The sequence below is a fragment of the Mytilus californianus genome, unplaced genomic scaffold, assembly GCF_021869535.1.
Source record: "Mytilus californianus isolate M0D057914Y unplaced genomic scaffold, xbMytCali1.0.p SCAF_25, whole genome shotgun sequence".
Classification (NCBI taxonomy): Eukaryota; Metazoa; Mollusca; class Bivalvia; order Mytilida; family Mytilidae; genus Mytilus; species Mytilus californianus.
In genome coordinates this window covers 1,287,380-1,301,794 of record NW_026262674.1, presented here as the reverse complement: position 1 = coordinate 1,301,794, position 14,415 = coordinate 1,287,380, and the positions used below count along the sequence as shown (strand labels likewise).

The 14,415-nt window shown below is 35.1% G+C and overlaps 1 protein-coding gene across 1 annotated transcript; it reads right to left on the bottom strand.

Annotated features, from left to right (window-relative positions):
- Positions 1-10: 10 nt before the first annotated feature.
- On the bottom strand, positions 11-13,437 carry LOC127732468 (zinc finger protein 239-like). Its single transcript, XM_052241506.1, has 2 exons — positions 13,104-13,437; positions 11-744 (listed from the first exon to the last, which is right to left on the bottom strand). The coding sequence occupies exon 2, from the start codon at positions 722-724 to the stop codon at positions 11-13; it is 714 nt and encodes a 237-aa protein (XP_052097466.1). The 5' UTR covers positions 725-744; positions 13,104-13,437.
- Between the last annotated feature and the right edge of the window lie 978 nt (positions 13,438-14,415).

Here is a 14,415-nt window from a genome sequence, read left to right as displayed (position 1 = left end):
CATTTGGAACTTATATTATGAAGGAACTCCTATTCCGTGACATACCACATACATCACAGTCATGAGGTTTATCCCCTGTATGTATTCTCATATGACTCTGTAAACTACCAAGATGACTAAACCCTTTACCACATACATCACAGTTATGAGGTTTATCCCCTGTATGTGTTCTCATGTGAATCTGTAAACTACCAAGCTGACTAAACCCTTTACCACATACATCACAGTCATGAGGTTTATCCCCTGTATGTATTCTCATATGACTCTGTAAACTACCAAGATGACTAAACCCTTTACCACATACATCACAGTTATGAGGTTTATCCCCTGTATGTGTTCTCATGTGAATCTGTAAACTACCAAGATGACGAAACCCTTTACTACATACATCACAGTCATAAGGTTTTTCTCCAGTATGTGTTCTCATGTGTACCTTAAGGTCACTACCTGTAGTAAATTCTCTAGCACACATATCACATTTATGACGTTTTTCAGCAGTTTCTGTTCTCATGTGTCTCTTTACGTCTCCACCACGACTATTTGTTCTCATGTGTCTCTTTAAGTCTCCACCACAACTATTTGTTCTCATGTGTCTCTTTAAGTCTCCACCATGACTATTTGTTCTAGCACAAACATCCCTTTCATGCAGTTTATTACCAGCTTCTGTTCCCACATGTCTGTGTAGGGTACCATTGATTGTGACTAAATCCTCTACCACATTCATCCTAGTAATAAGGTTTATCTCTGTAAGAAACAAAAAAAAGTTAGGACTAAAACCTTCAATTTTAAATCATTTTAAACCTCCCTAGTAAATTACCTATAAAATATCTATGCTGTTTTGGTGTATTACAACATATTCTGCATTTATGCATATATCAACATGTTAACTTAGGAAAGTTCTACTTCAATACTGTATATGACATCTAAATATGTACATCTTAGATGATATAAGATATCTCATATAATATATAACATGTATAAGATATCTAATATACTAAATGAGAAATATCTTATATATTATATGAGATATCTTGAAATTCAAAAACAAAGTAAAATAGTTGCCATGTATATATCTCACTTTCTTATCAGATATCTCTGCTCTGTGTTTTTGTGTCTTTTTCAGTTTTGGTAGTTATTATAATATTTGATAGATACATGTATGTATGTTACATGTTTCAAAGGGGCATTATACATCCTTTATTTTGTTAAACTGTGTACTAGTTCTAATGATATTATAATTGTCTTTATGTAAATTAAACTTTAGAAAGATATAACAGCCCATAGTTTGCCAATCATGCATAACACACCCATGTTATAATTATTACAGAAAAAATATGCCTGTAATAACTAAAGGGTGTTATTACAGCTTCTTTACATCTCTTCAAAGCCTTTTCTCCTACATATATCACAATGTATTTTAATTTATTGTAATAAATAATGATAAGAGTCATTCCCAAGTGTCTCATGTAATAAGTTAAATGCCTGTAATAACTAAGCCTTGTTATTACAGCTAAGTTATCACTTAGAAGCCTTGTCTCATTGATTTACCATGGTTGATCAAAAATGTATTAATTGAATTGGAAAATTAGTTTTCAAGGTTATGTATTAAGTTACTGCCCAAGTTTCAAGAATTCCCAAGTGCCCACTGAAAATAAATTTTTTTATGGTACATTGTACATTTAACTGATAACAAACATATGTTACTACAGATTAAGAGAAAGTATCCGTAATAACACATGTATGTTATTTTTCTCTAATAACTTATTCAAGTTACACCCTTCACTGATATGTTTATTGTGTTAATACATGTTGGTCACAAACTGTAAAGTTTATACGACAATAAAATATTTGATTTGATTTGATTTGTTAATTTTTCATTATACAATACATTACTTGGGGAGGTAATTATCGGGAAGAGTTTGGTGCATGCAAATATGTTTAACCATACAGCCGCAAGTTTCTGCGTGTTCCCGTCCAATGTCAGGAACCTGTGATTTGATAGTTGTCATTACTGATTAGTTGCTGTATATCATCATGATCATGTATGTCATAATTATACATGTATGTTTTTCATTTATTGTTTTTACCATGTTTTACTAAAATCAGGACATTAATTTTCTCAATTGAACTGTTTATGTCAATGTTTGATTTCGGGGCCTTTTACAGCTGGAGATATGGGTTTGTCTCATTGTTGAAGTCCACATGGTTGCCTTTATTTCTTACAGGATGCATCTTGAAACTTTAATTTGAACTTTGGAGGATATTTGTCTCTTAATATTTGGCAATCACAGAGCTCCAGATAAGAATTCACAAATTGGGGTTTTTACCCACCATTTTTTTATGTAATTGGGTGATAAAGTTTTTTAATTGCATTATCAATTCCAATTCACCCCTCAAGCAAATATCAAATTGGGTTTTTCACCATCAAGCTCCTTAATGTATTGGTTTTTTTTCATCAACACAATATTGAATATTTAGGCATGTTATAATCACATATTTATATCAACCCCAGATGTGTTTCCATCTTAAATGTGTTTCTTTCTTTGTAGAATATGTGCTAGCTGTTTTATTTGGTTTAATCACTGACAAGCAATTGTACATTTAATTTGTGTCCCGTTTTAAACGTTCTGTCAGTTTTGTATTTTCTCAAAACTTATGTAAACTGCAGCTAGTGTCACTAGTTGGACAGGAACTAATTGCCTTTCTAGATCCCATATGATCACCCTACAGTTTAATTATAGTTGGGGTAGGTGTGGCTAAGTGTTTAGATTTTTGTGTAATATATGTGAAATTTAGGTGCTGTAAGAAAATTTTGCCAGTCCTTTCACCTATTTGCCAGATCAACTTTTTAATAAAAATAAAAAGTAGTTTCCAGATTTAAGATATACCCCAAAACCTTAAGGTTTATAGGGTGGTTTATAATGACGGAGACCACATTCAACTTAAATTTACAAATAATTCTGCAACATCAAGTAAATAAATGACAATGTTATACTGCACTTGCCAATAAGACAACTATCTTAAGCATCTAGAACAATTAGACCAAAACACAGAAAGTGTCAAGCTGCATTGACGTAAAAAACGGATATGTGTATTCACTCATCAACTAAAATGAAAAAAATAATATATAAACTGTTTTCGTTTAATTCAATTTACATAAATCTGGGTTAAGTTGTCCCTTATCAGAACTTTTGGTTTCCGATGCTTTCAAACTACATATCATGTCATAATTGATTTGGCCTTTCACTTTTTCCAACTGATTTCGTTTTTGACGGAACCCCGTGTTTATCGCTCTAGCAATGTTCTCGTTATGGTACGCAAACACGCCCGTGCGTTCAATGGCCGCTTCCTAAAATCACTAGCTGAGTCTTGTTATCATCATAACTTTCCCTCAGCTATCAAAAAGAAGCCGAAAACATGCTTCTATTCAATATTTTTATCGGACATTTATTTTCGTTTTAATTCATTGTATGTTATGATAAATCCCGAGCAATTCGAAAAAATGTGACAGCATGTCACACGCTAATTGGACAGGGTAGTTGGAAGTGAGGCCGAGAAGACGGACGCATCGTTTGAGCTCAGCTGAAAATTTTTCACCATTCCTGCATTATCACTTGTTTTTCAAAACCTTTGTATAGCACAATCATCCCTACACGTTCACATTTAATCCCTTTGTATTATACACAAAAAAAATCCCTGGTAAACGCCAGAATTCTGACAAATCCAGATAGTTAGTTCATAATTTTCCCGGCAAACCGCCATCTTTGATTAAGAAGGGGAAGACATATTTGTTTGTTCTTTGTTTTGTTTTAATTTTTTTTTTTTTTTTTCACAATCCCAAATCATTTCAAATTGATTTAATCCGGATTAAAACAAATATTTACATTACTGTTGATAATTCTGATAAATTTATTGAGGGGTATTATTATAAAAAAAAAAAAATCCAGTGGTGGTGTCACTCCCGGATAAAACCGGCATTTAAACTTGACACTTAAAGGATAAGCATAAGGATAAGGATAAGAAATTATTCACTGTCATCTGTTCCTTTTGTCTGCTATTGTCTGCTATTGTACTTTGTATTGCATGAAGAGAAACTGTGTTCTCTTCTTCAATAAGTTGTATTAGTATAATAGTACAGGTGTTTAGCCACTCATTTTTGACAATTTGATATATAAATTTAATTTAAATACCATAGTGAAATTTTTTTCGCACTGTATAATACCTCGGTTGGTCAGTGTGGTTTTTCCGCGCTACACCGACAATAGGTATCTACTAATCTTGTGCATATTCAGTGAGGTACATACTAGTACATATTTAAAATCTTTTTTGTTTTTTGTGTATTATCTGTATCATAGGGTTTATGTCGTTGATAAAGTTAACCAAGTTCGGTAATAAACGCATTGAGGGACCAACAGGAAAAAGGACTCATAGACCTGTTATTCTGGCAGATAGTAAAGGCGTCAGACTGCAACAACAGTTCATTCACAAAGACCAAAGTAACATCATATGGTGGTGCAAGAGAGGTAGGAAAGTACACGAGGCTATTGACTGGCTAAAAACTAATTTGGAAACAGAAATACAACTCATTGGAGATATCTGGCTGTACATCTGGGTTGGCACATGTAATCTAACTTCATTCGATCGCAGTACTAGATACATCTGCCTATCATCCTCAAAATCTCAAGAAACTGTAGATCAAATTACAACAACATACAAAGACATAATACAATTATTTGCTAAATTCCCAAACTGTAAGCTTACCTTTCTGGAAACGCCTTTCTATTCGATTGTCAATTGGAATACAAAACAAAAACACAAAGACCCATCAACTTTTTTGGAACAAGATCACCTACTGGAACAACAAGTTATATTACTAAACAAAGAAGTCAAATCCATCAATTCCTCTCTTGGCACACACTCCCCAGATTTTTCCTACGACTTATATAGAACCTCCAACTGCAAAACCTCAAAGCACAAAGGAAAGAAACAAAGGAAATACTTCAACGTCTCTCTTTATCCAGACGGTATACACCCTGACCCTGTTCTGGCCAAAGTCTGGTTAAAGAAGCTTGTAGTGCAAATCTTTCGTGACTGTTGGACTAACTAATAGAATACTCAATACTGTTTATATAGATATAAATCAATACATATGTAGTTTATAGTAGACTTTTTCTCATTTTTAGATTTTAATCAATAGGTTCTTGTGGCAGTATATTACATGTTATAATCTGACATATAGTGTTCTTTTAGATTTTAACTAGAATATTTGGCTGCGTTACATTTTCATTGTCTGTGTTTTGATTTTCCTGTGAGGGTATTCCAATTTTATTTTTTGTATTTTTTCTTTGTATTTTGATATTGTTTGTCATTTTAACAGTCATCTTGGTTGTCTTTTAATTTGTTGCATTGTATTTTATTCACATTAATATTTTAGTTATATCCAAATTTTAGAACTAGAGACAGCTTTCATTTTAATTTAAAAAGTTTTTTTCTCTGTTAGTAATTAGATTATAAATATAAAAGTACATTGCAACCTTCTTTACATAGTCATTTAATTTTAAATTTGTAAACTGGTTTACATTTAACAATTAAAACCTATTTTTCGGCAAGAAGAATCTATATAGAAAACTCACTTAGCATCCGTACTTTGCTGTATTTTCTTTTTTTCAATTTATATTACCTCTTACTGGATATCTAGTAGTACATGCATTAATATCAAACTATCAGCTCTGGTCTCTTATATGGCACAAACATAATTCACCAGGTTATTACCAATTCCACCTCTACCCCTTTGATTGGTCAGTGTGGTTTTTCCGCGCTATACCTGTTCAGTGGGGCTTCAGCCTACTCGCAGCCTTAGTCAGTGTGGTTTTTCCGCGCTACACTATACTGCCAGTTCTCCGCATTAGAGTACACCCCTATTGGTCAGTGTGGTTTTTCCGCGCTATACCAAACACTATATATATACACACATCGTTCAAAAATAGCAGGATGAATTACTGTGGTGCCAGGTGAGACACCAGTGACTTTTATTGTGGATATTCTTTCAGTTCAGGTTTATTCTAACATTCAGTAAATCCCTTGTGGCAACAGCTAAACAACATGGATAGATCAATGGAGACAAGAACTTACAAAAGGGCTCTATCAACAGGCAATTTACTGCAAGCTAACCAGACAACCAGGAGTAATAGAAATTATGCTATCAATCGAGATAAGGCTCTGGAGACAAAAAATACGAAATGCAACTACCAACACTTAACTTTTGAGATGAAAGCTGGTAAAAACTTTGTAGTAGAATTTAGTACAGCAGCATATGAACTAGCAAAATCGAGAATCTTAACACTACTACAATCGACGGATATCTCTACCAACTATACTGTACTCGAGCAACATGGTGTGGAACTATCAAATCTCAAGATTGACTCCTGTTACAAAGTTTACAACAGAAAGAACAATAACCAACCAGGAAACATGCTCAAATTTACTATCAATCTTTTCCACACAACAAACAAAATGACAGTTAATGGTAATAGAGTGGATATCTTCATCAATGAGATCTTTGATAGTCTTTGCTCAGAAATTAAAAGTAAATTTAAAGAACTAAACATTTGTAACAATACTATCCAGTCCCAACTCACAAATTTAAAGGATTGCTCTTCAACAGTCATACATCAGGATGGGAAGAACAATCCGCTTTCAGTGTCATTGCAACCTACAAGAGTAAAGAGCAACTTGGAGAGTAGAGGAAAAACTACCTCAATACCTGCCATCATGGATATCACTGACACATACAGTACCCAACATCAGACAGAAGATAAAAACAACCAAGTTATATGTCCTAAATGTGAGACTCCAGTAGAAAACGAAGGCATAGCCTGTGATTCCTGTGACAACTGGTACCATTACTTGTGCTCAAACATCAAAGAAGACGATTTGAAACTTTATGAGGGATCTGACTTTCACTGCCATCAGTGCAATGACGACTTTTTGTATACAGAACAAACCAATATCCAAATTGAAAGAAATGATAATCCTAATGAAGGACAAACATCTGTTGACCTCGAGCTCCCTTGCACTTATACAGATCAACAAAAAGAGGAGGAGAATGAAGATTATACCGTTCCAAAGCAAATTTCCTATGAATTAGGAAACCCACAAGCTCAAACTGGAACCACCATCATAAATTCTTCAAGCATACCAAAAGTAATTGACCAATCAAAACAATTACAAGCTACAGTTATACCTGATACTACTCATATGACAGGTGCACATAAACAAAGAACCCTTGACCCAACCAATCGAATGAAAGGGAAACAAGACCACAAGTGGCAACCAAAATCTAAAGCATATGACTCTGAACAACATATCAATACCATTCAGAAAACAAGAATTCTCGATTTGGAAAATGAGGTTAAACAACTCCGGAACGTATTGCAAACTTTCAAGGATTATGGCAGATCAGAAGTAAATACACAAAGTAGAGACGGAGATCTTAATGTACCACCTAGACCACAACCTATAGAACAACTACCTCAACAAGAATCATGCTGTCAAAAAAGAACTGTCCATTGCAATCACAGGGATGACCTATTAGAAACAAGACTTAAACTTTTGGAAAGTCAAATGGTACAGAACATGATTATCAACTCTTCCCTTATCAATCAGCTCTCTTTACAGGTGAGAACTCCGCACCAGAATCCATCTTCATATCTATCTCCACCATGCTATGCTCAAAATCCAAATATACCATATCATGGGCAAAACCAAGTGCACCAACAATTTGTACCTCATCCTGTCAATATTCAGCCGCATCAACCTTATCCACCATATCCGGTTCTTAACCAGCATCACCGTACCTTTGTACCATATCCTTACAATCACTTCAATCAATCATATATACCTCATCATGGACAACCACCTCAATTGTTTACAGGTGTACATACTCAGGCACGAACCTTCCCAGATATTATTCAAGGTTACAGAACTCATCCTATCGCCTCTAACCATCATATTCAAGCCTTTCAGAATAGGACGACCAATACAGGCAACTCTGTATTACAGAGCAATCATCCTCATCAAGCATACCAGCAGCAGCAACAAACTCCTCATCCTAACATCATGACTACGGCTACAGCATCTGCTCAACAACATCCAGAAGCAGTTCCAATTATGAATCATACTGCACACAATTTTGACCCATTAAACCAACAACCTGCAGGACAACGCTCCCAACAACCTGGAGACATATCGTCAGACCAAAACAGAGGTGCACCACAGAGTATACAACCCATCAACAGCATTGGACTTCCTACTCACTCATCCAAAGGAATCCCACAGAAGTGCAGAACTCCTGAACACTCCTCTCATCCAATCATGCACGATCAGACTCATCATGTTACATCTGCCTCAAACTCAGAGAAGCCAGTTCATCACACAAAGTGTGCAACAGTTCTGAACAAAATGTCTAATCGTAGGACAGAGGTATATGACAAATGCCAACAATTGGGACACTTCTCAATCCCTCCCAAAGATGATAACATCACAGTAGAGGAAAAGAACCACCTTTTTCAGGAGATGAGCCTCACAGAACAACCACCAGATCAGCTTCTTCAGGAGGAAACACTCCTAATAGAGAGAATATCAGAATAACAACCTGTAACATAGAGGGAGTGAGATCAAATACATCTTTCCTCCAGCTCCTATCTCAAGACTCACACATTGTATGCCTGCAAGAACATTTTCTCTGGGATTGCCAATCAAGTATACTACACTCAATTCTCCCTGACCACGATAATCATACTAGATGCCATGACACAAACGAACCGTTATCAGGTTTTAAACTCCCTAGAGGTCGTGCAGGAGTATCTATCCTATGGCCAAAACAATGGAACAGCCAAATTCAAAAGCTTCCTGACGGAAATGAGAGGGTGATAGCTATTCTGATTTCATAAGACGTGGACGTATGTCTAATAAACGTCTATATGCCAACTATGGACAAAGACTCGTCTTACGAATATGGAGAATGTCTCGACCTCATTCTTAACATAGCAACAAAATATTTGAATACCCATGCTATTATATTATGTGGGGATCTGAATGGGACAATTTTACAAACCAGAAATAATAAACATGATCAATTATTAAAGGAATTCATACAAGAGCTTAACTTTACTGCTGATAAAGATAAATCTGACAGACAAACCTTCTTCCACCATTCAGGACAATCAAGCTCCCAAATAGATTATATCTTCTCCTCTCAAGAAAATCTGTTTAAAAAGTATACAATCTGGAATAATTCATCTTCAAATGTATCAGCTCATGTGCCAGTATCAGTGACGACTAACATTATCATCCCCACTGGTGTAAACAAAGCCAATAAAGAAATTCAAATAGTTCATAAGCTTCAATGGGACCAGACCGATCTCCCTATATATATAGAATCCGTCCAGAATGAAATCTCAAAGCTACAACTGACTCAAAAACCACCCTACAGCATCCAAAATATCACAAAAGCCTTACTTACAGCCTCAAACAAAGCAGTACCAACCAAACCCATTAAACTGAAAGGTCCAAAATGGAAGGCATCACCTAGAGTCAAAAAACATCTAAAAAATTGCAAACAGCTATACTCAAAATGGAAATTTGAAGGCAAACAACCAGACCACCCTTTCAGGAAACAACTAAAAGCAGAAAAGAAAAAGCTCCGCAGTCAGCAAAGAAAGGAACATGCTGAAGATAGATTGAATTTATACCAGCAAATTATGGATAATCCATCCACAGACTTATTCTTCAAATTAATCAATAGGAATAGATCCAAACCTAGAACAAATTCAACAGGTATAGACATAGAGGGTGAATTAGAATTCAATCCTACTATACAGAGAAAGGCATTCGCAAAGTACTATGAAGATCTCAGTATCCCAAAAGAATCAAAATTTGATAACTCATATTTGGAACTATGCCAAATAAGGCAGCGACTCGTGGAAGAAGTTCTATATAACCAACAAACAAATATAGAACCATACAAAGAAGATGACATCTCCAAAGCTATAGACAACCTAAACACTGGCAAATCCCCAGACGAGTACGGCTTATGTGCAGAACATCTAAAACTTGCTAAAGAAACAGTCACTCCGACGCTCACAAATATATTTAATAATATACTCAGTAATAAAGCAGTCCCAACAGAATTGAAGTCTGGAATTCTAACTCCAGTACTTAAAAAGGAAAAAAATCAATGTCTAATATCCAGTTATAGAGGAATTACTGTAACCCTTGTAATCTCTAAACTCCATGAACTCTGTATTCTTGGCAAACTCAGTATTACTCCTAACACTGAACTACAATTTGGATTTACAGAAGGGCTATGTCCACTAATTGCTAGTCTCATTATATCAGAATGCAAATGTGAACGGAAAAACAACTCTCTCTATCTGGCTACTGTTGATGTCCAATCTGCCTTTGATGTAGTCCAGCATCTGATACTCCACGACAAAATGCTAGATAGGAATATACACCAGATCTATGGCTTGTCATCAAAGATCTATACTCTGGCATTACATCTAAAGTCAAATGGCAAGGAGAACTTAGCGACAGCTTCAATATACTCCAAGGAGTCAGGCAGGGTGGAATATTGTCAACCCATCTTTATAAGATATTTGTAGAGGATCTCCTAGTAGAATTAGAGAAAAATGCAATAGGATTTAGTCTTGGAAATATATACTGTGGAACGCCTACCTGTGCTGACGACATCGCCCTGATAAGCTCTAACCCAGCAGAACTACAAATAATGGTAAACACCATTGGAAGATATGCAAATCAACATCATTACAATATCCATCCAACAAAATCGAAAGTCATCTGTTACGGATCTGCAAAGAATCACAGCACAAACACCTGGAACTTATCAGAAAATATAATTGAACTCTCAAATGAAACTACCCATTTAGGCCTTAAAAGATCAAGTAAAAAAGAAAATGAAATAAATATAGAAGACCGTGTAAAATCTGCTCGAAGAACAAAATATGCCCTTATGAATTCAGGACTTCATGGTACAAATGGACTAAGTCCTAAAATCTCATACACAATATATAGAACATATGTGCTACCAAGACTACTATATGGCCTTGAAATCCTTTCTCTAACAAAAACTCAGATTCAGATTTTGGAGAGGTTCCATATTGGTACACTGCGTGCAAAACAAGCTCTTGCCACGAGGACAGCAAAACCGGCGGTATACTTACTTCTTGGAGTTCTCCCTGTAAAAGCAGAAATTCACAAGAGGAAATTAACATTTCTACACTCCCTTACAACCTGCTCCAACAATAAAATTAAAGAAATCCTTAACAGACAAATTGCAGTGAACTTTGACAACAACAATAGCTTCTTCTTTCAAACTGCCTTATTACTATCAAAATACAATCTACCGGACATTTTTGACAAAAACATTCCAATTCCATCAAAACTATCCTGGAAGAAATTAGTAAAAACAGAAATCTCATCCTTCTGGACCCTCAGACTTAAAGAGGAAGCTTTCCAAATGTCATCTTTAAAATTTCTGAACCTCAACTTTGGCATGGAAGAATCAACTCATCCTGTATGGGACTCAGTAGGTCAACATATGATAGAAATTCGAAAAGCCACTACAAACGTAAGGATGCTGACAGGGACCTACATGGTGCAAGCCGACAAACATAAGTTCAGCCAATATACAATTGACCCCACATGCCTGCTATGCCACAGGGAAATAGAGGATATCTTACATGTCCTAACAACTTGTCCTGTTCTAGGCAGTGAGAGATAAGAATACTTCACTCCGATTAAACAACTTGTGACTGAAAACTCTCCTCCTGGAACATGGAAACTGCTGTTTAACAATAAACTAGCAGTTACGCAACTTGTACTGGACTGTACAAAATATATCGAACAACTTGGATTCAAAGAAGAGTTAATGCATAAACTGGAAACGCTTACAAGACACTTCTGTTTCAAGCTTCATTACCAAAGAGTATCTCTTCTAAAAAAGCTAGACGACTGACAATTGTCATTAAGAATTGGATGATGTAATATAGACAATGGAAAAGTGAAATATTAGAAGAAAAAAAAACTTTGAACTATAAAAATTGTTACTGTATATATCGTTCCAACTATTCTGTAACAAGTGCTTTTCTTTTTATATAACTTTAAGAAAGCTGTCTGCTGGTAAAATGAATGACTAATTATTTGGGTTATATGACCTTCTGTAGATTGGTTTTATCATTTTCATGTTTATCATTGTATATTTTATCTACTATGATTTCTTTTTTACATTTCACTGTCAATGTATAGCGCACCACCATTGGATTTTACCTTGATGTAATATATTTTATCCCTGTTTCTTCCCCCTATTGAATATTTTAATATTACCCGCTAAGGGGTGTTCCTTATAATAGGAAGCTCATACGAAGAAAAGAAGAAGATTGGATAAACGAAGAGAAGATCGAAATGTTTTCATAAACACGTGTACCTTTTGAGCAACGGAAAATTCAAACAAGGATCCATTACAGCTACTTGATGCAGGGCTCTATTTTTAGAACGAAAGGACATTTCCAATTATAAATATTATAAAAATAGATTTACGCGACGACTGTAATCAAGTAAGGGTAAATAACGCAAACGATAGCGAATAAAAGCGTTAAGAACCCATGTTTTTGGCATATAATTGGGTTTTCCTTTGAATTAATTGGGTTATTGAACCCTGCAATGGGCAATTGCATTGGGTTTTTAATTATTTTTATTGCGTGATCACGCAAATACGCAGCTTATCTGGAGCTCTGCAATCATATAAAAACTAAGGAGGTCAGCCAAAATATGAAGTGTAGAGAAAGTGCATAAAATTACATTATTCATGTTATTATGAAAGAGCACAAAAAAAAACAAGAAATTCATTGGTGCCAAAATTTTGGGATTCGGTCAAGCGGTTCAAAAGTTATAACCTAGTCCAAATAATTATGACGTCTGGCAAGGTTATTTTAATTTTTTTCTGGGACGCCTTCTTACGAATTATTTGGACTAGTTCATGTAGTTATAACCATGATAACACAACAATTCAACATATTATTTACCGTCTTAAATGACAAATTTCAGTCTTGACAAGCAGATAATAGCTTCTTCTAGTTTTCACGGTATAAACAGTATAATTCTATCCATATATTTTTCACTCCAGTTTGTAGAGAACATTTTCTCATCATAAACTTACTTCAGGGGAATATAAGTAAGGGGGAAGGAAACCAATGATACTATGCTTGGAAGATTTCGTTCGAACCTCTCTGGGTTTGACTATAATTTATGAGAAAATATCAGAGCTGTTCGAAAAATAATTTTTGTCATGCTATTGGTTTAAAAGTTTTGACGGAAGTATGACAATAAGTTATAACATGAATATTTATATATTTGAACTCTGTTTTTCTATCACTAAAGGGTTAATACACAGTTTTGTTTATCTAGGCGGCGTAATATGAGGCAGGTGTTACCTGTGAAAGGGGACGAAGTCAGAAAACCTTTACAATCCCGTTAAGGTGGTATGGGAGTATGAATTAAAAATTGATAGAATTTTTTCTTACCATAGGCGGATCCGGGCCCCCCCCCCCTTTTTTGGGAAAAATTTGGTTGATCATTTAGGGAATAACTGAAGCATGACTTGAGCGGGCCCTCTTAAAAGGTCAGACAGTGCTCCCCATCCCCCCCTTATGAAAAGTTCTGGATCCGCCACCGCATACTTTGCTTAAATGTAGTATATATATTGTGATATGTTCAAAAATACAATAAAAAATGATAGGTTACCGAGCATTTTCTGAAGCTACAGGTTGTGACAAAATGACACATTATACAGGGAAAAACATCATTAATTATGCGATTAGAAGCTACATGTAAACTGAATGATAGAATTGTAAAATAAATACGAGAAGACAACTTTTGGAAAATGCTTTGATAATATTATAAGAAAAGATAGGACCACTGTACAATTTTTCGGGCTAAAATATAAAATAGCAAAATTTAATTTAAATTCCTTCAGAAAATTTCAGAGTTACCTCACCTTCAATTCATATGATTTAGATTTAAAAATGGATACCTTTTCATATATTGCGTATGTGAAAATGTAACCTTTTCCCATATTGTTTGGGTTTCATGTGGTGTGTAATGTAGGAGTGGAATACCAAAATGTCAAAAATGAAAACTTGGTTGATTAAAACACAGCAGGGAACACCAAGAACGGTGCCAGACGAAGAAGTTATGGGAACTTTATTGACCTTATCATATTTTTCTGATATTTTCCCGACCATTACACATATTTTCAAGCTTGAAAAGGTGACCAATTCCAGCGGCACATCATATCACCTTGTATACAGGAAGTGCCACTAGTAATCTCAATTTATA

Coding starts and splice junctions, on each gene's coding strand:
- LOC127732468 (XM_052241506.1), bottom strand. CDS start 724: ATGAATGTGGTAGAGGATTTAGTCACAATCAATGGTACCCTACACAGA.